The 27731-nt window shown below is 36.5% G+C and overlaps 1 protein-coding gene and 1 pseudogene across 3 annotated transcripts in view; one reads left to right on the forward strand and one right to left on the reverse strand.

Annotated features, from left to right (window-relative positions):
• The window catches only part of Jmjd1c (jumonji domain containing 1C), a 170403-nt gene that overhangs the window by 54806 nt on the left and 87866 nt on the right, over positions 1-27731 (forward strand). For all 3 annotated transcript variants that reach the window (XM_087898192.1, XM_087898194.1, XM_087898191.1), the window contains exon 2: positions 13187-13351. Coding sequence is in view for 1 of the 3 variants with exons in the window: in XM_087898191.1 (XP_087754317.1) it covers positions 13187-13351 (165 nt within the window). In the remaining 2 variants the exon portion in view is untranslated. The remainder of the gene's footprint in view (positions 1-13186; positions 13352-27731) is intronic.
• On the reverse strand, positions 17775-18101 carry LOC125411471 (NADH dehydrogenase [ubiquinone] 1 alpha subcomplex subunit 3 pseudogene; annotated as a pseudogene).

The following is a 27731-nucleotide window of genomic DNA, read 5'->3' on the forward strand; positions in this document are numbered from 1 at the left end:
TGCTTTAGTGTTTGAGAACTAAGTGATGAATGGACAGGCCACTCTTGCCAAACTGCATCTTTTCCTGCAGGTGTTGATTTTCCATAGGGCTTTGCAGTTGCTTTTCATTGTGTTAGATATGGTAAGAAAGACTGTATTTTCAGCAACATTTGAGTAATATAGTCTTGTATGTTTTGCTGTATGGGTTTGTAGCCATTTTTGTATCTTTAGGCTTATAGAGGTAATTCTTCTAGAGAATTACAACTTGCAGTGTTGATATACATATGGATACCACTTTTCAGCAGTAAATGCTTAAAGACATAATATCAATATCAGGAATTAAAAGAATATGCTAACTAAAATGGAAGAGATTGAACATGTGTAATACAGTTTTGTTAAATATACATGGACCAAATAAAGGCTGATAACCTATTGCTTACAAGTGAGAATGAGTTCTATATATTCTTACATAAACTAATCTTAATAATTGCTGTGCTAATATAATTATCCTATTATTAATCTTTTATATTAGTGTTTACGAAAGGTCCATGTAACATTTTACTAGATGAGGAGGGTTATGTGATTTAGAAAACCTATGGTTTAAAAACATGAATAGGTTTAATTCCCAACACAACAGTACAAAGAAAAAGTAGATCATGGTGACAATTTATGTCAGATAGCTGCTTTTAAATAGAATGTTTAGCAGAAAGGCTAGTTTTTTCCTCAAGGTTTTCATTATCTACCAGAGGCTATTGTTTTGGTTTTGCATTTTTGTTGACACCAAGTTATTCTCTGAAAAAAATTCATTCTGAAGTAGGTGGAATTTTGGAACTGTTTATTCAGTTGTTTTACCTTTTGATTACAAATATTTCTGATGTCGCACTCATTCTTTTTGTTGAGTTGGGAGTTACTTGACATTTTTTTCTGTTTTTGTCATTGTAATTTGAAACAGCCATGATAGCAATATATGTATATAGAAAAATTTATAGGTCCAATTTTTTTTTTCTTTCAACACAGGCTTTATCCCTGGAACCCAGGCTGTCCTGGAACCTGGAAAACTCTTTGTAGACCAGGCTGGCCTTCAATTCAGAAATCTACCCTCCTCTGCCTCCCAAGTGTTGCTATTAAAGGCATGTGCCACCAGGCCTGATTTTAAAGTAAAAAGTAGAAAACGCTAAGTGTCGAATCGCAGACATTTTCCCGTATCCTTGCAGTGAATCGCTACTAACCTATTAAAATGATTTATTGTAGAGCTGGAGATGACTCAGTACTTGGTTAAGAGCACTGGCTTTTCCTGACAAGGACCCAGATTTGGTTCCTAGCACCTACATGGCCACTCAATGCTGTGTCTACCTACAGTTCTAGGAGATCTGCTGCCCTCTTCTGGCCTCTTTGGGTACCAAGCACACATGGGATAAATACATACATGCATACAAAACACCATGCAGATAAAATAAAAAGGACCTTTTAAAACATAAAATGATTAGTTGATACTGTTTGTAGCATCTAATAGATACCCTATGAGAACAAATAGATCTATTAGAAATTTCCCAAGCCCATCAAATGAGATGAAAGACAAACGTCATAAGCAGTGTTATTTTGAACAGGCAATAATTAAAAAGTTAATTTATCATTTCAACAAATTGAGTTTATGGTGTTATTAACTTTTCTTGTTTGTGGGCGCCCCCCCCCCACCTTTTTGAGTTCCTTTACTGTGTTGCTAAACCTGATCTTGCTTCCTCCTCTATCCTCTGGAAACTAAAGAATCACAGATGTGTATCACATAACTTGATTATTATGATTGCTTTTTCCGAACTTTTATGTCTTAGAATTTATGGGAAATGGAATTGGAGATTAAAAATTAAATTTCCTTACAGTTTTCAAAGCTTTATATATTACCTTTTAGAATTTGATACTACTTTTGAGAAGTTGTAGACAAACATGCCTGCATACCTTTCTGCTCCTCCCTAATTATTTTCTTTTTCTCCTCCTTCTTCCCCACTTCTCTGAGATACAGCTCAGTGTCAGAACACATGACCTAAAATTCAAAGGCCCTGGGATCAGTTCTCAGGCAAGCACTTTTGGGTTCATGCTTCGTTTCTAGACCTATGTTGATTTTTCATATATTGTACTTAGCCTCTCAAGAGTTGCCTTTCAACATGTGCATTTCTGACTCTTAGTTCTGGAAGGTGTTTATTTGTTCTATGACACCCCCACCCCAACGTGGCCTTTTCTGAAACTTGTATAGATTAGTGAACCATACTGAACCATTTTAACTAAAATGTTTTTCTCCTGGGTTTTTGTTGTTGTTGTTACTCTGAAGTTCTCAGTTTCCTTTTTAAAACCTTTTCCCATAATTTTTATCATAGTTTAATTTAAAGTCTAGTTTATTTTTGATAGTGACTCTTCTGTTGTTGATTTGATATTTTTCTCTGATTTCACTGACAGTATTAGGTGTTTATTTCTCTTAACATTTTAAGAAAGAAGATGTGCTTTCTTCCTTTCACTGTGCTTTTTCCCATGAAATAACTTGACTACTTGCATTTAGTAGTAAGAAAACACATCATGAGCTCTGAGAATGCTGGGAGTTAGTGTGGTGATTTTTTTTTTTAATTTTGAAAACACTTAATATTTCCCAGAGAAATCTACTTTTGTCTTGACAAAAGACTTGGAAATAAGCTGGGCAGTGATGGCGCACACCTTTAATCCCAGCACTAGGCAGGCAGAGGCAGGTTGATTGTTATGAGTTCAAGACCAGCCTGGTCTACAAAGAGAGTTCCAAGACAGCCGGGGCTTCACAGAGAAATCCTATTTCGAACCCCTTACCCCACCCCTTATCCCTAAAGACTTGGAAATAAGTTTTTGGATTTACTTTAGTTTTATGTGTATGACTGTTTTGTATAACACATGAATGCAATGTCTACAGATACTGGTCGCTCCCCAATTTTAAAAGTTGTAAGCATTGTTAAAAGACTGGACGTGGGAACAGATGCTAATCCTGAATAGATTTCATTTTTGAAACTCGTTTAACCGTCCTTTTCAGGAAACATTTTCCACCACTTCATTGAATATTTCTATTCTAGAAAGCCACTGGTAAACTTCTCTAGGGAATGAACCTCTTTTAGCAGAATAAGAGTATTAGTCTGGGATGGGAAAGGCACTGCTTAAACACTGTTGCTAGTATAAATTGTACCCAGTTTTTAATATCGGCTATACTTTACCCCAGAGAGTTTCTTAACTTTTGAGGGGTGTCTCTGTGGTAGATTGTTTATTGAAATTTCCCAGCTCTGGGTTTAGCTTAACTTCCTTTATTTCATTAAACTCTCATTGCTATTGTTGTGATTCTGCTATCTAATTATATGCATTGTACTTATTCATACATTATAATTATGCATTTATTAATATAGGATTCTAATATTCTAGTATCACTCAATTCTGTTTTTTTATCCAGTCTTTTTTTTTTCATAGAATCTTTATGATCCATCAATTTTGTTCACTTTACAGTTTGGTGTGTATCTAATGAGTCAGGATAGACTCTGTGGAATACATTGGAAGACATTGTGCTTTGGATTAGTTTTGGTTAAGACTGTTAAGAGGTTTATCTAGCTATTTGCTGCATTAATATGCTTACACCTAGACATTTTGCTCCTAAATATATTTTTAGTCTTTTCATATTTTCTCTTTAAAAAATGTAGATACTAGTTATCTTAATCACCTAAACAAAGGATTTTAATTGATAATGAAAATTTAACATTAATCCTAGTAAGATAAAATGAGCTCAATATAAACATTTTCAAAAAGATTTATTTTTGTGCATGTACACATGTTTATATGTGTCTGTCTAAAGTTTAGATTCAGTGGCTCTTAACCTTCCTAATGCTGTGGCCTTTTAATAAATGTTTTCATATTATGACCACAACCATAAAATTATTTCATTGCTAACTGTAATTTTGCTACTGTTACAAATTGCAATGTGAATATCTGATATGTAATCCCCAAGTAGGTTGCAACCCATAGGTTGAGAATATTCTCTAGAAAAACCTTCTTTCATCCTCTAGAAGATAGCATTAGCATTGGATTCCCTGTGGATGTGAGCTGTGGGATGTGGGTACTCTGACCTGAGAAAGGTACGTCTACAGGAGAACTAGGCATTCTTAACCATCTTGCCACCTCTCCAGCACTAATGCAATCCCTTAAAAAGCATGTTAAGATGCTTTGGAAATTATTTTTTTAAATCATTTAATTTTATGTGTATAAGTGTTTTGTCTTCATCTATGTATGTTCATCATGTATATTCAATGCCTGCAGAAGTCAGAGGACATCAGGTACCCTGGAATTAGAGCCACCATGTGGGTTTTGGGAACCAAAGGTGGGTCCTCTGTAAGATCAATAAATGCTCTTAACTGCTGAGTCCTTTCCAGTCTCGAGTTTTTGGATGTCTGATGTGGTTTGATGGCCTTAGATCATTGTAAGCCTTCAAAACTTAATAGTTCTCTCTCTCTCTCTCTCTCTCTCTCTCTCTCTCTCTCTCTCTCTCTCTCACACACACACACACACACACACACACACACACACATTTTCTAGGACCCATTTTATCTTTGTTTCTATAAACCTGGTCATATTAGAATTGTTTTCAATTCCTTTATCAATTGGAACCTTAGAAGTACGTGTCTGATTCAGGCTTGTGATTATTTTGCCTCTGTAAGCAAACACTAATGTAAAAAGTTTTTGGAGGAGTCAGCTTGGTCCTTCCCTTCCGCTTTGCTAGCTTAGACCTGAAGTAATCACACAGAAACTGTACTAATTAAATCACTGCTTGGTCCATCAGCCCTAGCTTCTTATTGGCTAACTCTTACATATGAATTTAGCCTATTTCTATTAATCTTATATTGCCATGTGGCTGTGGCTTACTGGGTAAAGTTCCGACTGTTGTCTGTCTTCAGCGGCTCCATAGCATCTCTCTGACTTAGTCCTTTTTTTCTCCCAGCATTCAGCCTAGCTTTCCCTGCCTACCTATGTTCTGCCTTGCTATAGGTCCAAAGCAGTTTCTTTATTCATTAATGGTAACCACAGAGGGGACTCCCACATCAAAAAGTGGCTAGATATTCTCTGTCTTCTTTTCTCATTTTTAATTCATTTACTTTTTAACTATGTTTCTTCTACCTTTTCCAGTTTTCTACTCGGTTCTCCTTGGTGGAGAAGGTGGCTGCAAAGCAGGCAGTGTGAGTAGTTGTTTCTTCTCTCTGCATCTGGTGATGCTACATCACCTCCCCTTGGTGATAGTCTTGTTTCTCCTTAAGTCATCCTCTTTCATTTATTCACTCAGTGGATATATTTGGTATCCTTTCTTTGAAGAAATTGAATTGATTCAAGTAAACTAGAATATTTATTTAATTTTTAGGCATTCTTACTATGTTTTCCTTCAGTTTTATGTACTTTTAAAATCTGAATCCCGACACTCTGAACCTCCATTTATTGTAAAGTCTTAGAAATCGAACCCAGGGACTTGAGCATGCCAGGCAAATGTTCTACCAGTGTACCATATTCCCACTCATGTGCCTACACTTGTTTATTCACCCACTCATCTCTTCACTTATTCAGTTCACTGACATTTATAAAATTACTTACATATATGAGGCCCTGGAAAGCCAAATAGTGATACAGCTTTTACTATAGAGTCCATTCTTTAATAGGGAAATTATTCTTTCACATGTTATTAGAATTGTTCCCACCTGTATAATTAAAGTATAATTTTTGCATGTTGGTTTCTTAAACATATTAATGATTAATGTTTACTTTTAAACTAAATATGTGGCATTATAAAAATTGACTCCAGGCCTGGGGGTAGTGGCGTAATCCCAACACTCAGGAGGCAGAAGCAGCCAGATCTCTGTGAATTCAAGGCCAGCCTGGTGTACAGAGTGAGTGCCAGGACACTCTCCAAAACTACAGAGAAACTCTGTCTTGAAAATGGGGGAAAAGAAAGAGGGGGGAAAAAAAAGCAAGTTGATTCCAGCTTGAGTTTCAGCTCTGCCATGTGTTAGTTATATAATGCTGCTGGGCAGATTGTATAACTTTTCTGGTTCTTAGCCTTCAGGTCCAGCATTCAGCAGAGGCAGGTGGATCTCTGAGTTTGAGGCCAGCCTGTTTTACATATCCCAGGCAGCCAGGGCCATTCAGTGAGACCTTGTCTCACCTTTCCCTTAATTTTTTTTTTTTTAAATGTGGCTCATGTGCCAAATGGTGTATTACAAAGGTAAATAAAGAGTATGCTGCGATGGCTAATACATTGTTAAGTTAACATATGGTACAGCAGGTAGGTAAGACACACTGTGTCTAAGTAGATCAGCGTGTGCTTGTGCTGACAGTTTCTGTATCTAATAACATACTGAAAGTTCACAATTGCAAAGTATGGTGTGGATAAAAAGGCAGGGGTATGCCTTTTTATCTCAGCATTTAGGCAAAAGGGAGACAAAGTTCTGTGAGTTCCAGGGAGGCATAGTGGTCTGCATTAAAGTTCTAGGTCATCCAGGGATACATGCTGAGACATTGTCTAAACAAATGAGAACCCACTTGTTTTTCTGTATTCTTAGAAGTTGGGATATCAAGTCTATTTCAGAAACTCAAAAAAAAAATCAAGGATTCATCTTTCTTATCCAGTTTTATGGAAACCAAGCATTAAATAAAGGGAATTTTCACTAAGTAGACCATAGTCTATATGATGATGAAGGAATGATATACATTTAGAATATTGCCATTTTGTAGATTTGAGGGAAGTATTGAGTTAAGATAATAATTATCATTGGCACAAATACATCATATGTATTCAGATAGTACATGTCTTTTTGAGAGGTGTGTTGATAGAAGATCTTGCTGTATTAGCTAGGGTGGTCTTGAACTTGCCATCACCTGCCTCACCCTCCCGTGTGCTAGGACTGATGGAACTACAAGTGTGTGCCACTGTGACAAACTAGTGTGTATTAATATACAGTGCTTTTTGTTTGGTAGTTTTCTCTATTTATCCTGAATTTGAATAAGACCATATTGAACACTAACAGGAAGTCAAAGACAGACACACAATTAAACAAAGCATATTGAGTAGTCAGCAAAATATAGATAAATGAAGATTATATGGAACTAATGACTTGATTTCTTTAATAATATAATCACAGCAGGAAAACATTAGGTGGAAACTTTAAACAAAGCTAATTTGAGAGGCATGTCAACTAGTTGGAGTGTGTGGACCTTTGAACAAATGAAAGTTAACGATAGTATGTACACCACTTATTGTCCCTCCCCACCCTTACCGTAAGTATAGTACAAGGCAATAAGACTGTGTGCCAGTGCCCTCTGTATGTTTTGTGGAAAGGTGCTGGTATAGCTGAGCATGGTGGCTCATGTCTGTAAGTTCAACACTCAGGAACCTGAGTCAGGATATTCTGAGAAATTTCAAGTCCAGACTGAGCTACCTTGTTAAGTACAAGCACTCTAGGGCTAATTTTATCTCAGGGTGAAAAAGTATTCTTAGTTTATCTGAGGGCCTGGGCTGTTTTCTAGGATTTCATTATAAATAATAATAATAAAAAAAACTTTTGAACTTGAAAAAAGTAGGTTTTATATCTGAAACTCCTAGAAAACCAGATTGTCATTTACTTTTGGATCACTTCTGTTAATTGTCTTTCCACTTAATTTACAGTATTACCAGTTAGATTTCATCTCCTTTGAGTCCAAGGATGAGTTCGTTTATGTGTAGAGTGTAACTGTTTGACTTTCTTCAGTATCTGAGGTTCTACATGTTTGAGTTCTGTGACTCTTCATCACTAAAAGAACCTGTTCAAATTACTCGCCTGTGTTTCTGTGCTTTCTTTCTTTTTGAGAGATTTGAAAGTTTTTGTTTCAAGATACAAATACTTTGTGGAATAAAATATTTATTATTATTATATAAATATTTTTATATTATTAAAATAAATTAAATTATAATAAAGTAATTATTATTTTGTTAGCACTGACTTCACTGCAAAATTTAATTTTGTTCACATTTTTTCTTATGGATAATGATCTTAATACTGTTTCCAAGAATCATTTTGCTACCCAAGGGTCACAAGAGTTTGACTTGTTAAAATTTTTTCTTTTTATTCTTATTTGACTTAATTTTTTTTGTTTTATATTCTTAAGTCTCAGCAGTTTGAGTCTTTAGGATATGAAGCATGGATTAAAGTTAAATATTGCGCAGGGGTGTATGGATGTCCAATTATCTCTGGACTGTTTGTTGAGAAGACTTACCCATTCTCCTTTGAGGTGACATTACACTTTTATCAAAGACCAGTTCTCATTTCTTACAGATTTATTCTGTGGCATTCTTTTATTGATTTTGTCGTCTTTTTTCGTTGTTGTTGTTGTTTTAGCAATGTTCTTGTAGACAACTTTGTTTTCAGTCTTTTATTACCATTGTGTGTGTGTGTGTGTGTGAGAGAGAGAGAGAGAGAGAGAGAGCGAGAGAGAGAGCAAGCGAGCGCGCGCATGTGCATTGGGGAGTATGTAATCGATTGTCAGAGGGCAATTTCTGTAGTTGGTACCCTCCTTCCACCTTTATGTGTGTTCCAGGTATTGAAGTCATGTTGCCAGGCTTGCCAACCTGGTATTCAGCTTTAAATGAGGTAGTTTTAGAAGTCCAATTTCTTGTTTTGAAATGATTTTGGCTTTTCTATTTCTTTGTACTACCCTGTGTATATTTTAGAATCTACATAAAGAAAATACTGTTGGGATCGTGATTGGAATTATACTGAAACTGTGAGTCAATTTGGGGAGAATTAATTTTAATACCAAAACTGAAACCTTAAAGTTATGAATGTAGTAGTTTCATTTATCCTGTGGAGCCTTGAGTTTTTCCATTATCATGTGTAGTGAGGAGCTGTGGGCAGGCCTGTTTTTCGTCCCACCCGGCTCCCTCATGGCTAGCTTAGCCCCGGAAATAACAACACACAAATTGTATTCATTTAAACACTGCCTGGCCCATTATCTCTAGAGAGTTAGTTACTGGCTAACTCTCACATCTTGATTAACCCATTTCTAATAATCTGTGTAACCTCAGTTAACCCAGTCCGGAAACTCCTTAACAATTTGCAGTCAATATTAGTCATCACAAGACAGCCTAGTGTTAGAAGCAGGGCCTGGAATATACCCAGTTAAATATGCTATTCCAATGCAGGCTTCAGAAATCAACACCTTTCTCTCAAAGGTCTAGCTTCTGCTGCAAATTATCACTTGTGCGGATGTCAGTCTCTATTAGACCGGCCCACTGGCTTACCCAGCTGCAAATCGTTCTCTACATGTTAACTTCTGTCAGGGTTTATAAATGTGTCTAATCAGTACTTCTAAACCAAAAAGTATAGATTTGATGTTTAAATGAAGGCTATTTATGTACTTTTCCTTCAACTTTAAATTAGCTCATACTTTTATACTTGATAGTAGTCAAAAGATAATTCTTTGGTCAACATAGAAATATTTTTAATTGCATTATTTTATCGGTGTGGGTGTTTTGCCTGCCTGTATTTCGAGTCTTGTGCTTGGTCCCCATGGAGTACAGAGGAGGGTATCTGATCCCTGGAACTGGAGTTGCAGATGACTGTGTGTTGCCATGTTGATGTTGGGAATCAAATCTGGGTCCTCTGGAAGAGCAGGAAGTGCTTTTAACTGCTTGAGCCATTTCTCCAGCCCCCGCTATCTCTCTCTCTCTCTCTCTCTCTCTTTTTTTTTAAATTTACTATCATCATCTTTCAAGGTATTAAGTATATCCTATTAATTGTGAGTTTTGAGTTTTGGCACTCTAACAGTATTCAGTATAGCCATTCATGTCTGGATGGTTACATAAGACTTTCTCTATCCATCTAGGGTCTGCAGGCTCTACATGTTAAGTGAGATAGTTTAGTTTGCCTTTCTGAGCACTATCACCATCTGAAGTTTTTGGTTATGGTACTAGTATATATATATACTATATCAAAAAGTAAATTCATACTAAATTGAACACTTTCTGAAGTGGATTTTAAAAATATATTCAGAAAGAAAATTGAAGTTCAAAAATCTTATCTATTAATTAAAAGTTGGAGCTTGTCATCCTTGTCAAGCATGTTACCCTAAAAAAAAATGTGTCGAGCCAGATGTGGTGTATGCCTTTAACCCAAGCACTCAGGAGAATAGTCCGGTTTATGTAACAAGTGCCAACCAAGTCTTTTTAGAGCTTATTATAAGGGTGCCATGTTATTTGTCATTCCTCTCCTGTGTTGCACCTAAGGTTAATAAAGATGATCTCAAGGGTCTGAAGAGATTACCTAGAGGTTAAGAGCACTGGCTGCTCTTCCAGAGGTCCTGAGTTAAATTCCCAGCAACCACATGGTGGTTCACAACCATCTAAAATGAGATCTGATGTCCTCTTCTGGCCTGTACACATGTATGCAGGCAAAAACACGGTATACATAATAAATGATCTCAAAAAAGGTGACTTTAAAGGGTTATTGCAAACCCATTGTAGTTATGTTACCCTTATATACCAATATATATTGTGTTCTATGAGAATTATGACTTGGAGGTTGCAGATATCATTTTGGACTTCATTTGAGCCTCAGTTCTTTTGATGTTTTGGTTGAGTACAAAAAAAGTTCAAATGTTGAGATGCCAAATTATCCTGTTCTGCATGCATCTGTTCTCTGTCCTTTCCTTTTGCAGTGCTAGAGATCAGGTTCTTGGACATGCTAAACCAATGTTCATTACTGAGCTATATCCCTCGCTAGCTTGATTTGAATTTTTTGAGCATCTGTTCATAGCAGACCTTTTTGATTTCTTCTTATTAAATTATTTATGTAGATCAATGCATAGATGAATCTTACAGCAACTCTCTTTCATTGTTTTCTATATTTCTTTCTAGAATATTTTTCTTAGTATTTCAGTAGTAAATCAGAGAAAACTTTATGGATAAACTCAATGGTTGTGGTGATGATGTAGTACAATGAAAATACTAGTGAAGGGATTAGATAAAAGTTGGATATTTGTTACTTAATATTTCATGACTTAACTTCTGATATCTGTGTATTTTTATAAATAAGAACATGAATATGATGATTATAAGTATACACACACATATATATATAGAAAGAGGAATGTTAATGTAGTCTAATACATATATCATTGTATATCTATTTATTGGGATAAGGGCCTTATTATATATCCCTGATTGGCTTGGAACTATTTGTAGACCAGATTGGTTCTTAGCTCACAAAGATCTGCTTGCCTCTGCCTCCCAGTACCATGCTTAAGGCATGCTCCATGATACCAGGCACCTTATTTTTAATATGAAGTATTCTTTGTGGTTAAACAGCATTAGGATGAGGTTGATATTTGGTTTTGAATAAACCACAAGACAGATTTCTCAAAGCCATGCAGTTCATTTTCACTTCATGTAAATAAAGCATTATGAGGTCTATATTATACCAAGTGGGTATAATCTATTTGCAGTTATTTACACTAAGTTAAAAAAAAATCACTAAATAGCTGGGTATAGTAGCTCATGCCTGTAATCCCAGAACCTGGGAGGCAAGGCGGGGGTTCCTGTGAGTTTCAATGCTAGTGAGGTTAAATTACAAGACCTTGTCTCCAAAAATAACAAAAAGATTATTAAAGCAGAATGTAGTCATCCCAGTTACCAAGAGGCCAGATCTTAGAGTTCATTGTTCTGATATCTCAGGATTTATTTAAAATATGTTCATTATGAAATAATTTTCAATTATTCTTTTATCTTTAATCTTGTAATCACGTTAATAGGCATGATTGTTCAAGCAGCCCCCCAACCCGAGTTCTTCTGAATTCCTAGCATCCTAGTGATTAGTTTTTATAAAGTTGCAAATGTTTGTATAGAATGGAATTTTCTTGTTCCGTTCTTTATAATCATGAACACAATGTTTAATCAGCAAAAAGAACAGCTATATTTAAGCATACACATACTTACCTTTTCTTAGTCATTTATATTGTTGTGATATATTTTACACAGAGAGTTAGTGACTGCTTTAGTTTGCAGGTTCAACAATTAGGCAATATAAATTAAAACAAAGACCAGGCGATGGTGGGGCACGCCTTTAATCCCAGCACTCGGGAGGTAGAGGCAGGAGGATCTCTGTGGGTTCGAGGCCAGGCTGGTCTACAAGAGCTAGTTCCAGGACAGGCTCTAAAGCTACAGAGAAACCCTGTCTCGAAAAACAAAAACAAAACAAAAAATTAAAACAAAGAAATAAAAAAGAAAACACACTAATTCTCGCCCCAAAGGGTCTTAAAGTTAATAAGAAAAAAAACAGTAATAGCTGTGTACAGCAAAAATAAAAATAAAACTAATAAAAAAAATCCAGCAAGCAAATGGAATGACCTAATTGCTCTTTAGCTTGCAGCTGTCCTGCCTCAGACTATGGAGTGTAGAGATCATTGTATGTGCTACCACGATCTGCTGTTTTGTTGCTGCTTTCCCATGAAGATTATTGGGTTTTTCCAGATATGTTTTCTGTATCATTGAAAATGTATTTTTTCCATGCTCTATTAATGTGGTTTATTATGTTGATTGACTTGCATATTATGAGCCATTTTCTACTAACTTTTGTGGATAATATTTTATGCCAATTTCAGTTTATATGTTATTTCTTTACCTCAAGAATAGAAGGAGTTATGACAAAGATCAGATGGTTTGCAAAGCCTAATGGATTTTGTTTGCCTTTTCTTCTTTCTAATGATGAGATTTCAGGGCCTTTTGTATTGAATTATATACTCTATACTACTGAACTGCACCTTTAGCTGCCTGTTTATTTTTGGAAAATACTTCCCAAGCTCCACCATTAGAATGGTCAGTTACACGTAGATATTTAGAGTGTATTTCAGATATGCTGGCTAATATGTGCTGATCAGCATTTTTGAATTACTTTTCTTACCATGTAGTCCTTTATGATTGAATTCCTTGTCATAGAATTAAGTAGGGTACACTACAAAGCTCCAGCAGTTGTGAAACAAAAACAGGAGGATAACAAGTTTGAGACCACTTTGCTATATATTATACCAAGACCTCATGCCCCAAACCTTAAAAGTAATGTTAATAATATCTTACCTAATTTTGTTTCATGGATTAATATCATTGCTGTATGTTGCTCATAAAATGGTATGTTTTTTTTTTCCATAGGTGTATGTGGAATTTGATGACCTTGAATGGGATAAACGGGAGTGGGTTAAAGTTTATGAAGATTTTTCAACTTTCTTGGTGGAATACCACTTAATCTGGGCCAAAAGAAACGACCCTAGCCAGACTCAGGGATCAAAGAGCAGACAAATTCAGTGGCCTGCACTGGTAAGATATGTTCATGTTTTATTAAGTGTTTTCAGTTGTTTGTTTAAGATGAATAAGCATCAAATGTAAATTGAGATGTGTCTTGCCAGCTATAGTTTAATATTCATGAAAATTTTTTGAGCTGGGAGAAGTTTCAAAGCACTATTATAAGTAACAGCTTCGTCAGTTTGATTAATATTTTTCAGCATATAGTTCATAATTTGCTCTATCCAGTTAGGTAAAAATTAATTCAAGTAGTTGTAGGCAACTTGAGAAATAGTCATCTAGATGTTTTCTGTGTACTGTCGAGCATCCTTGGTGAAAGAAACGTCAAAGTGAAAGAGAGACACTTGATTTACAAAGCATTCAGCGACACATAATTGTTCTTGTTTACAGTGATACATGTTTAGTTGGTGGGTCAAATTCATTTATATCAGGAATTGGTTTGTTTAGGAAAATATTTTAATAAAGTTCTCATTAGTTTAAATATGTTTTAGGGTTTCTGTTGTTGTGAAGAGTCACCATGATCACAGAAATGCTTATGAAGGAAAACATTTAGTTGTGACTTAAAATTTCAGAGGTTTCGTTCATCATTCTTCATGGCACTCATGATGCAGGAGAAAGAACTGAGAGTTCTGTCTTGATCCACAGGCAACAAAAGGAACCAGGCCACACACTGGACATTGTTTGAATAAAGGAGATCTCAAAGCATACCCCCACAGTGACACACTTCTTTCAACAAGGCCGCACCCACTCCCACAATATCACACCTCCTAAATAGCACCACTCTCCATAGGCCATACCTGTTCAAACCATCACAGTCTTAGTAAACAAATATACAAACTAAACAAGATTACTAAATTCTGTTAGGAAGGCCAGGCGTGGTTGTATCTAACACCAGCAATTTAAGAGATAAAGCAGGAAGATTGGATCGGGAGTTCAAGGTGAACATCATCTACATAGTGAGTTTTAGGTTAGTCTGACATCCTAGGAACAAAAGAAAATTCTTTTAAGAAAACAACTGTTAACTATTTACTGGCAAAATGCACAGCAAGTAATGAATAGGCAGTAGTTCCTTTAAACTAGTCTCATAATAGCATGGTAGATATCTTTAAAAATCATTAAACTGGGCTGGAAAGATGGGTTAGTAGGTATGAGCCTCTTATAGAGGACCTGAGATTGGTTCTGAACACCCATTTTGGGTGGTTTTCAACTGCCTGTAACTCCAGCCCTAGGGGATCCAAAGGTCTTTTCTCACCTCTGTGGACACCTGCATGCACATGGCATGTTCACATAAGATGCACACAAATAACACATAAATAAATGTATAAAAAAACCAGTATTTTTAATAACTGATGAATAAGCCATGTTAGGCGCTTTCAATCCCAAGCCCTAATATTGGGGATTGAATTTGGGTCCTCATGCACACTAGGCAAGTCTTAGTAATGAGCCAGTCTCTAGCCTTTCAAGTTTTTAAAAGCATAATTTTTTTACATATTTTATATCTAGTTAACTCTTTAGTGCTTTTCTAAATGTAAAATAGAAATTTACTTCATCTTTTTTGACCACTGCTTTTAAACAGTTTGAAGACATAACATGATTTTAAAAATAGAGACTAGGATGTAACTCAGTAGTAGAGTAATTGCATAGCATCTGCATGTTTCTGAATTCAGTGTGAATAGAATAAGTAAATAAGACAAAAGGAGTGAATGAAGTAAGTTGAGTCAGTAGCATTATAAAAGAAAATAAAATATGGAAAATTATTTCCATGAACTATAGTTTTGAATAAAAATCTTCAAGAAACAAAGAGACTCATTTTATTCACGGGCATAAACAGACTTATTAAGTGAATATGTCCCAGCATTAACGAAAATGAATAAATAAATAAGCCAGGTATATGTACTGATACACCTTTAATCCCAACAGTTGAAGCCGGGTAAGTTCCAGGCCAGACTGCTCTACATAGTGAATTTCTGGCCAGCCTGGACTACAAATTGAGACCTTGACTAAATAAACTAAGTTTCACAAACAAAGTTAAATGTGGCACAAACATATTGACATGGATCAACAACAACAAAAAAGCTAAGCAATGCTAACATGCTTGTAAAGGGTTTCTGTACCCCAATATTAAGTCTCTCCACTGACGCAGTAATATGAGTCAAGCCGAATTAAAAAAAAAAAAGTAGGCTTATTGGTAAAATGCTCCTGTGTAATTCTCTGGCCCATAGAGAAGAGACCAAAAAGAAAACTACTTGGCCTATCTCTAGAGGGCAGTTTAAATACTCTCCATAGGTGTGATCTTGAGTATCTTTGGGAGAGGAGCCACTTTTTTGTGGGGTTTCTGAGATAGGACATGATTTGGAGAGAGACAGAGAGAGAGAGAGAGAGAGAGAGAGAGAGAGAGAGAGAGAGAGAGAGAGGAGAAGGGCGAGGTAAAACTTCCACCTGAATAGTTGAATTACTTGTTTGTTTTTAGATTTATATTACTGATGTGTGTGACTCTAGAGATCATCTAGTACCTCCTTCTGGGAATGTTGTAGTTTTTCAAGTACTTGTTATCAAATACACAATGTAATATTCTGAGATTAGATTTGGAATCCTGACTACTATTTATTATGAGTTTATGGGATAATAATATCTACTTTTAAAGATTAAGCAAGAAGGGCTGGAAAGATGGCTCGGTGGTTAAGAGCACTGCCTGCTCTTCCAAAGGTCCTGAGTTCAATTCCCAGCAACCACATGGTGGCTCACAACTATCTGTAATAAGGTCTGGTGCCCTCTTCTGGCCTTCAGGCATACACAGGAACAGACTTATGTATACATAATAAATAAACATTAAAAAAAAAGAAAAAAAATTAAGCAAGAAAATATATAGCTCAAATTCAGAATAGCATTGGAATGAGTTTTGTCTTACATAGTCTTCCTTTTTTTTTTTTTTTTTTTTTTTTTTTAAGGAGCCTCCCAGAACCAGCTCGGGTTTGATTTCATAGAACTTACTGAAAATTAATAAAACACTTAAGCCTCGGGCCGGTGGTGGTGGCGGCACACGCCTTTAATTCTAGCACTCCAGAGGAAGAGGCAGGCGCAGATCTCTGTGAGTTTGAGGCCATCCTGGTCTATAAGAGCTAGTTCCAGGACAGGCTCCAAAGCTACACAGAAACCCTGTCTCGAACCACCCCCTCCACCCACCCCCCCCAACAAAAACGACTTAAGCCTACATTTGCTACTTGGAGATTTTTCAGCTAGTTTGTACTCCTAATTAACTAGAGGACTATTTCTTCAGGGAAAGTGAAGGGCAGAGCAAGGATAGAAAGTCCACATGGACAGGCAGTTAGGAACCCATCCAACCACCTCATGCAGAAAAAGTTTATTTTCTTGTAGTATGTGTGTGCATGTGTGAATATGTGCAGGTGAATGTGAAGGCCTAGAGCTTTAAGGCTCCCTGGAGCTGGAGTCGCAGGTGGTTGTGAGCCACCTGACGTTGATGCTGGAAACGGAGCTCTGAGCCTTCACAGAGAGCAGTTTGTATCTTAGTCTTCTCTTCAGCCCTCTAAGGCAATTTCTAAACTGCTTTGTTTCTGTGTGTAAATGGGTACACACGTGTGTGGAAGTCAGAAGATAGTTGTCACAGTTCTCTCTATCTACTCTGTGGGTGCTGGAGGTCAGATTCATGTTGTCACACTTGGTAGCAAACACCTTCACCAGCTCAGCTGCCTCACAGGCTCTGATTGTGAGTTAAAAGCATTGCTATATTGGTAATAAACATATGTATTTTAGGTATTATATATGTATTTGTATTTTGTGTTTTCTTTTGGTCTTTTAGAAACGTTTTAGTTATGTGTATATATATGTATAGATTTGTACATATGAGTACATATACAAAAGGACAGAAGTGGTTAAATCCGAGGTAGCTGTGACTTATAGGCAGCTGTGAACCACCAACCATGGGTATTGGCAGCTGAATTCAGGTCTTCTAGAAGAGCAACTAATGTGTGTGCTGCCGCGCCCCCCCCCATTTTTTTTAAAGGTCACGTGTTACTGTGTAGTACTGGCTTATAGCTCAAGGCCAAACTTTTAGTGGTCTCATGTTCTAAGGAAATTATGTTTATCAATTTTCAGTGACTTCTACCAAGACATCTCAAAGATAAGTCTTTTTGTCAAATGTCAAAACTTTGTAGCTTGTTGATAACACTTAAGTGCTTTCTTATCATTGGTAAGCATCTTTTTGGCAAATGGATAGTAGATGGCTTGAGAAATGGCCCAGCAGTTTAGAGCACTATTTGCTCTTGCAAAGGACCTGAGTTCAATTCCCAGCATGTGCACGCACACACGCACACACACACACACACACACACACATGCGCACACACACACTAGCTCTTTATTCATACTCTCAGAGGATCTGGCAACATCTTCTGGCCTCTTCTGACACCAGGTTTTTTTTTTTTTTTTTTTGATTTTTCCATTTTTACTTGGGGGCAACAGGAAAAGGGCCTCTTTCATCAACAGGAGTATTCACAGGTTCTTCAGCCATTCCAGGCTTGGGCCCTGAGGGTCCTGGGAGTGGCTGGGCACATCGGGCATGTTCCTGTTATCTCGTACAGGGACTGGGTGTAGGGTAGGGTGTTGCCTGGTTGATCATGGAAGCATACTTGGTGTAGGGGCTGATTATGGGCATAATTATAACAAGGCCCCAGACTGAGAAGGACACCACCAGCAACCGGCTCCTTCGCCCAGGCATTCTTGAGGAAAGTGGTGATTCTTGCGGCCATCTTGGTCTTGGAGTGAAATTGTTTTTGACATGAACTTTAGGATACCTATCTTAATTCATATTAGTAGTTACTTTATTGTTTTTAATAACTAAATTTATTTATTGAGAGTTTCATATATTCCAAGTTTCCCTGAAATTCACTGTTTAGGTGAGGATGGCCTTGAAGGTCTAATCCTACCTCAGCCAGCATTACAGATGTGTCACCATATCAGTCAGTGATACTGGAGATGAAATCTAGGGAAACACCGTTAGCAGCTGAATTAATTACTATTCTATTGCTGCTAAGAGACACCATAAGTAAGTCAACATATAGAAAGAAGTGTGAAATTGGGGTCTTGCTTACAGTTTCAAGCGTGAGTCTGACTATCATAGGGGGAACATGACGGGGGGACAGGGGCAGCAGCTGAGAGTTTACATCTGAATCAGAAGCATGAGGCAGAGTATAAGAGATACTGGGCCTGGTGTTAGCTTTTGAAACCTCAAAGCCCACCGCTACTCCTCAGTGACACACATCCTCTAGCAAGGCCAGACTTCTTAGTTTTTCCAAACCTTCAAATCCATGAACTCATGGAGCCATTCTCATTCAAACCACCATACTATCCTATGACTGAGTTTATAAACAGAAGAAAAAGTGTAGAGTACAGATTTTAAGTATTCTGGAGGTAGAATCAGGAGATTCAGTGAAGATCAAGGTACCCCTGAACTCCATAGAGAGTTTGAGGGAAGGCTGTGTGATACCTTGCCTTAAAAAATGTTGTGCCAGATGACTTGGGTAAGGCACTGGTCCCCAAGCCTGGTGACTTGAATTGTGTCACCATAACCAAATGAAAGGAGATAATTGACTTTTTCAAAGTTGTCCGCTTGACTTTCCCTGTGAATGATAGGGTTCACAAGAATGCCAACCTTCTTCTGAAAATACTAATATAATGTAATTTAAATATTTAAATCCATAATCAAAGGCATTTTAATTAAACTAATTTATGTTATGTGGAATGATACTTTAAGGTTATTAAAACTAGCTTCAGGGCTGGGGGTATAGTTCAATGCTCATGCTGACTTCTTATGCTGGAGATCCTGGGGTGTGGGAGCACTAGATGCGAAGGAGAAGGAGAGGTGAGATCAGAAGCTTACCCTTGTCAGGTGTGTCCAGTGTAAAAAAAAAAAAGTGAAAACAAAACTGTTCATACATCTTTTGGCACTGCAGCACAATGTCACCCATAAATTCATGCTTTAGGACTGTGAAGTTGTGTTACAAAAAACCCCCAAAAGACAAAATAAGATTCCCCCTCCCACAAAGCTTATATTTAATCAATTCTACAGTTTTATGTTTGGTTATTTTTATAGTTATCCTTCTTTAGTGGCATGTCAGCTATGGGCCACAGGTTATACACACAAATGTTATTTAAATGCACAGACTAATTTATAAGAGATTGTTTCTGGAATGGTGTTGAGTTTGCACATTTGGAGAAAATAAATATTTACTGTACTGCTGGTCATGATCTCCCCCATCAATATGTCTCCATTTATTTATTTCTTAAGTTACACCTTTAGATAAAGCTGAGTTTTTCTTCCCTACAGCTTGAAAATCTTGTTTATTAATCTTGTATTCTGATGGCATTAGTTATTTATTGCTCTTACAGGTAAAATCTTATAGAACATTTTAAACACCAAGAGATACAATTTTTTGTGTAATGAATTTTTTCTTTGCCAGTGATTTTCTAGTTTTTTCAAATGTTCACAGTGTTGATTAAAACACAGATGAGTTTTGTTTATAGTCATTGAAGTCATCATTATGTTGCTAAAGGCAAAATAATAACTGCTTTGAAGGAATTTTCTAAATTAAAATGTACATGGAAGGGATTGGAGGTGTCACCTTGGTAGGGTATATGCTTAGCATACTTGAGGCTCTGGATTTAATATTTAGTACTAAAGAACAAGTACACTAAAGTGTGACAGTACTTTTTCAGTTTGTGCCATAGCACATTTAAAATATAATAAGCATATGGCATATTAATTAAATAAATATAAGTGACTTTGTAAGTATCTGGGGTTTCCTTGAGTGTTATGCCCTTCCCAGATACTGTAAAGCTACATAAGTAAAATTCTGGGACACTACCCTGTTACCTATTGGATTCATACTAGTTGGAATTAACCGGTGTTATGATTTACCTTTAAGAGTAATATTATAGGGGCTGGAGAGATGGCTCAGAGGTTAAGAGCACTGCCTGCTCTTCCAAAGGTTCTGAGTTCAATTCCCAGCAACCACATGGTGACTTACAACCATCTGTAATGAGATCTGGTGCCCTCTTCTAGCCTGCAGGCAGACATGCAGGCAGAGTACTGAATAATGTATGCATAATAAATAAATAAATCTTTTTAAAAAAAGAGTAATATTATGTTATAAAATTTTCATAGCTTCTTAATTATAAAAAGTTTCTGCTTTTATTCTTATATAATACTGATTTTAAAACTAGATGGGCTTATCTCCCAAGTACAGAAATTTGTCTGTGAATATACTTTACGTCATAATTATCTTTACAAGGGGTAAACAAAATAATTGACTCATTAGATGCAGATAATGAGTCCCTTTTAAATACTACTGAGACATCTGGCAAGTTTTTAGTGTAGACTATATACTGAGTTCCTCAGAGAGGATAGTCTAGTCTCTAGATTTCTTCCTCTGGCTTTTAGAAGTAAAGTAAAGCAAAACAGTTCTTTGGCATATGAAGTACATTCTCTTAGTTGACTTAGCACAAAATGGTGATCAAGCCCGGAACATTAAAAAAATCATCATCGATCCTTTCCACTAAATAAAAAGAAGACAGAGGCAGAGAAGAGTTTGTTTGTAACAGACCTTCATGTATTTAGTGTTTGAGTCAGAATCTGGTTTGATTATTCTTTAGATCTGTAATAAGACTGTATGTAAACTTGAAGTTGTGTTTGTTTAATAAGTGGGGGTTCCTTACTCAACAAGTATGTCATTTGTTGCCTGTATCCCCTGGTGTTCCCACCTCTAGCTGTGCTCTGCCATTAGGTGGGACTGGCCATGAGATGCTTCTTGAGAAAGGGTACTTGAACGGCACATTTTAAAAGTATGCATGTGGACTTAATACTTTGGAAATATAGCTTCTCTGATTTTAAACGTCAATCTTTGTGTTGGAACACTTCCTAGCCTGCTAATCCAGAAACCTGATGGCATTTTATTTCCTGACCACCCCCACTTCTGTGGTTGTTTTTTTTTTTTAAGATTTTCGAATATTCTCTTTATCCCCAAGTTTCTGAAATTTGATTGTTTTGTTTCTTTGAATTGCAGTATCAAAGCTTAACTTTCTTCAGTCCTGGGAAATATTCTCTCCTTTCTATTTTCTGTCTTCTCCGGTGATAGATTCCCTGCTTTTTTTTCTCTCTCAGGAAAGAATCAGTCTCTGATCAGTATGAGTCTGTGAGGGTTCTGGGTATAAAGTAAGAGGGAAGACCAAAAGTCTCAGTCTTTAGCTATAAGTCTGCTAATTTGTTTGATTTTGATCAAGCACAGAAGTGACTTTGGGTTATTCCCTAGAGACCTTATTATTATTGTTTTAAGTTATCTCTATGTATGTATTCATGTATGAATGGTGGAACTTGAACTACTAGCCTGACCTTCAACTTCCTTCTCTGCCTCGAGTGCTGGTATTAAAGGCATGCACCACCACTGCCTTGCCCAAGAGAGGTGTTCTAATAGTTCTATCTAGGTATTGTTTAAGCTTTGAAAAATAAGATAGAATGCTTGACCACAATGAGTCCTCATCTTGATGAATATGGTAGTTGTGATGACGATCATCATTATCAGTGTGACTGGGCTTAGGATCACCTGGAAGATATACCCTGAGCTTGTCAGTGAGTTTTCAGAGCGGTTTAACAGAGAAGGGAAGACCTCCGCTGCATGTGGACAGCACTATTACATGGCCAGTGTCCAGGAGCGAATGAAAAGGGAAAAGGAGATAAATGGGTGAGCAGATCATTCATCTGCTTTCATTCCTTATGGTTCTCATAGCTATCTCATACTCCCGCCCCCACACCTCTCTACAGCTACAGAGGACTGTACCCTCAAACCAGGAGCCACAGCACACCTGTCCTTAAGTAGTTTTATTAACTATTTTGCCACAGTAACAAGAAGAGCAATAAATCTAAAAGTGAGCCCTGTAGCAATTACTTATATTTACTCCAGTGTAATGTATTACTTCAATAGTAGTATGATGTTAATAGTTATTGTTATTTAACATTCTTACAATTCTATAGATTGAAAGATGGATTTAATAATTATTGAACTTACATATTTTCAAAATACTTTGGATTTTTTTGTTGTTGCTTTTTTGTTTTTGTTTGTTTTGTTTTGTTTTTGGTTGGTTTTGGTTTTTCAAGATAGGGTTTCCCAGTAGCTATGGAGCCAATCTTGGAGCTTGCTCTGTAGACCAGGCTGTCTTCGAACTCAAAGAGATTCGTCTGCCTTTGCCTCCCGTGTGCTGGGGTTAAAGGTGTGTGATGCCACTGCCCAGCTATATTTTAGAATTTTTAAGATAAAAATGCAGAATAAAGCATTATGTATTAAAAAGAATATAACCTCCTCTTACACATAACTAGTCTAAACTTTGAAGATCAAAATGCAGAAACTATAATGATCCAAAAATGTCTAAAATTAGTGTCTCACATATATTTCAGTGTAGAGTTGGGAGCTGAACCCATCATCTTGCATATGTTAGGTAAATGCTCTACCACCAAATCGTAGTCCCAACCTTCATGGAGGTATGTGTGAAGTGCATTATTACCTGGCCAGTTACTGTTGAAACACCTAATACTTTTCATGTACCATTTGTATTGATGGTGTTCTCTGTTTGTTTTTTGTCCTTACTCTTACTGGGGATCAAACCGGTGCTTGTGCCTGTCAGGCAACATTTCAACTACTTTGCTGCAATCCTAGCCTGTATATTACCTAGTTAAACATAGCCCATATGCAATCTTCATTACCTGAAACTGCATCACTATGTGTATGAAAGAGTTAGTACTATAATAGCCTTAGTTTATGTTGAAAAATTGAAACAAAAAGCAGAGTTTGATTTCTTACCTATGTCCTTTTTCCTTCTACAATATAATTCTCTACCTAAATGCCCTACGTGTTAGAAGCTAAGAATTATTCAGTGTGAATTTTTTTTTTTTTTGACAGTGTGGGGAACCATCTCAAGATACTGATCACAGATGACACAATTCTTTAATAATAATCTATTCATTCATTGTTCATGCCTTTGTCTATATGGGCTATCATAGTTCACTAATCTTTTTGTATATAACTTTGATACAGCTGCTTCTGAAATTATCATAGATTGGATGGTGAGAAATTTTTACCTTACCCTATATTAAATATGCATTAAAGGTTTGCAAATAAAATATTTAGTAATAAGGCTCAAAGAAATTTTCATTGAAACAATTCTTTGGTTTACTTACAATTTTAACATTTTATTAAAGGGGAGTATAAATGTTAATACTAATGATAAATGTTAATTTTTTGCATTATCATTAAAATACTGTCTGAATATTTGATACTACCAGGCAAAGAGCATCCTCAGCATTTTTCAGAATTGTGATTGATATTTTGATGATATGATTGTCAAGACTGAGAATGACACTTTTGAATAGATACATAATACCAAATGGCAGAAATATGTTTAGGGCCCTTTCGAAAATTACTGGAAATTCTGCCCGAACCCCAAGCCAAAGTCATCATATAACATCCAACTGAAACTCAAATGGCATTTTAGGGGTCAGGGATTCAAGACAGGGTTTCTCCATGCAATCTTGGCTATCCTGGAATTCACTCTGTAGACCAGACTGGCCTCGCCTCTGTGAATTTGAGGCCAGCCTGGTCTACAGAGGACAGCTAGGGCTATGCAGAGAAACCCTGTCCCAAATCAACCAACCAATCAATAAATAGAAAAAAAATGCTATGTGTGAGGGGGCTAAAAAGTAAAATAATTATTAAAATGCACTTATGTTTGATTATAGTCAATATGGTCTTATTTTCAGACACTGTCGGAAGCATGATTCTTAAGAGGAAATTGTACTAAAAGTCTCAGGACTAGTCCATAGAAGGGTTATTTTTATGAAGTGGATCCTTTAAAGGACTCTTGATACACACCTTTATATGCTGTAGGATACGTAGCTAAAGAAACACACACATTTATGTATTTTAAAGTTTGAGAGTAACGTATATTCTCAAATCCTGGAAGTGGATTTTGGTTTTGTTGTTGTTCAACAGATTAAAGGGACTAAGGAATTGTTGTCTATGATATCTGGCTCTATTCCACCATTTCTAAAAAAATCTCAGTGATCTTATTATATAGGCTAACATCGTAGTGTTCTTGTTGTAGCAAATGGTACCAATAATATGTTCATTTTGTATCTTAGTCAAAAGAATTTGACATTTAGTTTCCTGCACACCTAGAAAAAAATCAGTTTACTAATACAAATGATTAATTAAAAATGCTATTTTTATTTTTGAATGTTTCTATTTTGAAGTAAAGCAGGTGATTTATTTTTCTTTCTTTCTTTCTTTCTTTTTTTTTTTTTTAAAAAAAAAAACCATTCTGGCTGTGAATCCTGAATTCTCATTCTCTCATATGTAGCCAGCAGTCTGAGAACGTCTATGTCTGAAAAACAGAGACAGCCTTATGCCCAAACTTCTGTTACCAGTGCCTTTTGATATCCAGTATGAATTATTTTGTTTGAATTTCTGACAGTGGCAAAGGCAATAGCTAACTATTCACATTTTAAATAGCTTTCCAAAGCTGAAAATCTGTGTAAACTTTTTTGTGGGGACTCTCTTTGGAGTCCTGAGAGAACATTTTATTTGTCTCTGCCTCTCTGTCGTTCTATCACTGTGCATACTGAAGCAAGGGGGTTGTGAATTCTGCTTTCTGTAGTCTGCATAGCCAGTTCCAAGTCAATTTATGGAAAGTAAAGCTATAGTAGAATATTATTTTTAAAATGTCAGATATAAAGTCCTTGGGTTTGGTTTTCTTGAGTGAGTGTCTGACTTTCTGTCCCAGGGTGGTGTGGAGCTGGTGATGACTTTCTTTTTAGCGTCTGGTCCCAAGTGCTGGGGTTACAGTTGTGATCACCCTGTCCATCTTCAATGTAAATTTTCTTTTTCAGCCTTTCTTTGTTGTTGTCCCGTTTCTTTTTTCTCCTGGTAAGGTTACTTTCTTGTGTAACTGAAACTGGAGTTGAAGTTCTTTCATCCCAATTTTACCTATCAAGTTTATAAACTGAGCACCTTAACTGTTCAGATTTACAGTTCTGTTCAGCTTTTTTCCCTTTTTAAAATTTTTTATTCATTTTTGTATGTAGGAGGATATAACCATAGGCCAGTGGTCTGGTAATTGTAACTTTCCAAAAGGATAGCAATAATATACCTTTTGGGGAAATATTTGTCTTACTGAGTTTTAGTTAGGCGTGAGTTCTGTGCTGTTTTTTTCTCATTAAATGTTAGCAAGCTAACAAAACTATTAATATTTAATCAAGAAAGGTGGAGATGGTGCTCAGTTGGTATAAACTTGCTGAGAGTACACAAAGCTCAGGATTCAATCTGAAATACCACATGAGTCAGTGCGTTCGTGCATGCCTATATGCCAACTTCAACGCTTGGGAGAGGAAAATAAGAGGTGTTGGGGGGTCCAGATCACCCTCACCTACATAATGAATTCCAGACCAACTGTGCTGTATGAGACTCTTTCTCAAAATAAAATACAATTTTGTTTGAGTATGGTGCATACTTTTAATCCCAGCTTCAGAGGTAGGAGCAGGTGTATCTCAGTTCCAGGCCAGGCAAGGCTCCAAATTGAGACCGTCTCAACATCCCTCACATCCCAACAAAGAAAAAGAAAAACATCTATAAGAGAAATGTATGAAAATGTTATATATTGGGGGCTGGAGAGATGGCTCATTGTTAAGGGCACTGGCTGCTCTTGCCAAGCTCCTGAGTTCAATTCTCAGTACCCACATAGTGACTCACAACTATCTATAGTGGAATCTGATGCCTTCTTTTGGCATAAAGTTGATAGAGCACTCTTATACATAAAATAAAATCTTAAAAATGGTACATATTGAATGATTAGCAAGAAATTTATGACCCTCCAGATTAATAAGAACTTAACCTTTTGTTTCTTCTCAAGGAAATAGCGTAATATTTAGCAATCCCATATTTGGGATGACTTTACAGAACATAACTATTGTGAGTAGTCAAAACTGATTGTCTGTACCAAGTGTTTCTTGTATAAATACTCAAATGTCCTTGTTTAGAACTAAAATATAGTGCTGTGTGCATATTTGTAAGGAATTTGGTCATAAATGTGAAAATCCAAGTTTCTGTATTTTGAGGTACTGACTTTCAGGTGAAACTCATAAGAAAGATAGCAAAACTGAATCCTTGATAATAAAACTAATTATACTTTCTTACTGTGCTACAGCCTTTTAAATGCTTCTGACAACTTTTTAATCTTTTTCAGTTACATGTTAGATATGTCTGTGACACACCATGTAATCTCTCAGAACTTCTGTACACTTTAGTGTTCAAATCAGTGTAGCTTTATTTCATGTGATGAGAACTTCAGAAATCCTTCTAGCTGTTAGACAGTAATGCATCTGGGCATTTAGTCCCAGGATTCAACAGGAGCAGGCAGGTGGGTCTCCTGAATTCAAGGTCAGTCTGGTCTACAGAGCAAATTTTAGGACAGCTAGGGTTATACAGAGAAACACCCTGTCTTAGGAGCAAAAAAACTAAAGCAAAACAAGAATACATGACATTATCCTCATCTGTAGTCACCTTACTGTACCATAACTCAGTCATCTAAACATTTTATAAACTTTCCCACACTACACCACCATTTTTATTCATAACTTTTGTGAGATGAATGTTTTCTAGATTTTGTATCAGATTGAGATTTTGTAGTACTTCTTTTCATACTTCTTTTTCTGCGCCTGACTTGTTGAACTTACCATAATCGTAATGACCTCTAGTCCTGTCCATGATACAGCAAATGGTTAATCTTCAGTCACTCCTGTTTTTGTGGTGGAATAGTATTGTACTACTATATTTACACATCAGATCCCTTGGAACTGTAATTACAGTGGTTGTGAGTTGCCACGTGGCTCCTGAGTATCACAATCAGATTCTCCAGAAGAGCAGCCAGAGGTCTTAGTATGAGCCATCTTTCCAGCCCCACCCTTATTTTTTTGGATGTATTCCTTTATCCTCTTAACTCCCCTCTCTTTTGAGACAATCTCATTTTGCCCAGTCTGGCCTCAATTCCCTGTGTGGTAGAAATAGTCTTGAACTCTTAATCCCCCTCCTTTCACCTGCCAGGGGTTATACTGGACCCTTTCCTTTTATACCACTGTGTAAGAGGCACATCTCATTAGTAGGTGACAGAATTCACAAAATTCTACTCATTGTAACTTGCATATATTGGCTATTTTCCAGGAACTATTGACTGAATCTTTTTGATTGAAGAATTAAAAAACCTGATAGAAGTCACTTTTACTAACCTCCTCCTAGAAAAGAAAACACCCATATTAAAGAAATGCTTGCAGATAATTACAG

This window comes from Myodes glareolus, chromosome 18 (genome assembly GCF_982192425.1).
Source record: "Myodes glareolus chromosome 18, mMyoGla1.1, whole genome shotgun sequence".
Classification (NCBI taxonomy): domain Eukaryota; kingdom Metazoa; phylum Chordata; class Mammalia; order Rodentia; family Cricetidae; genus Myodes; species Myodes glareolus.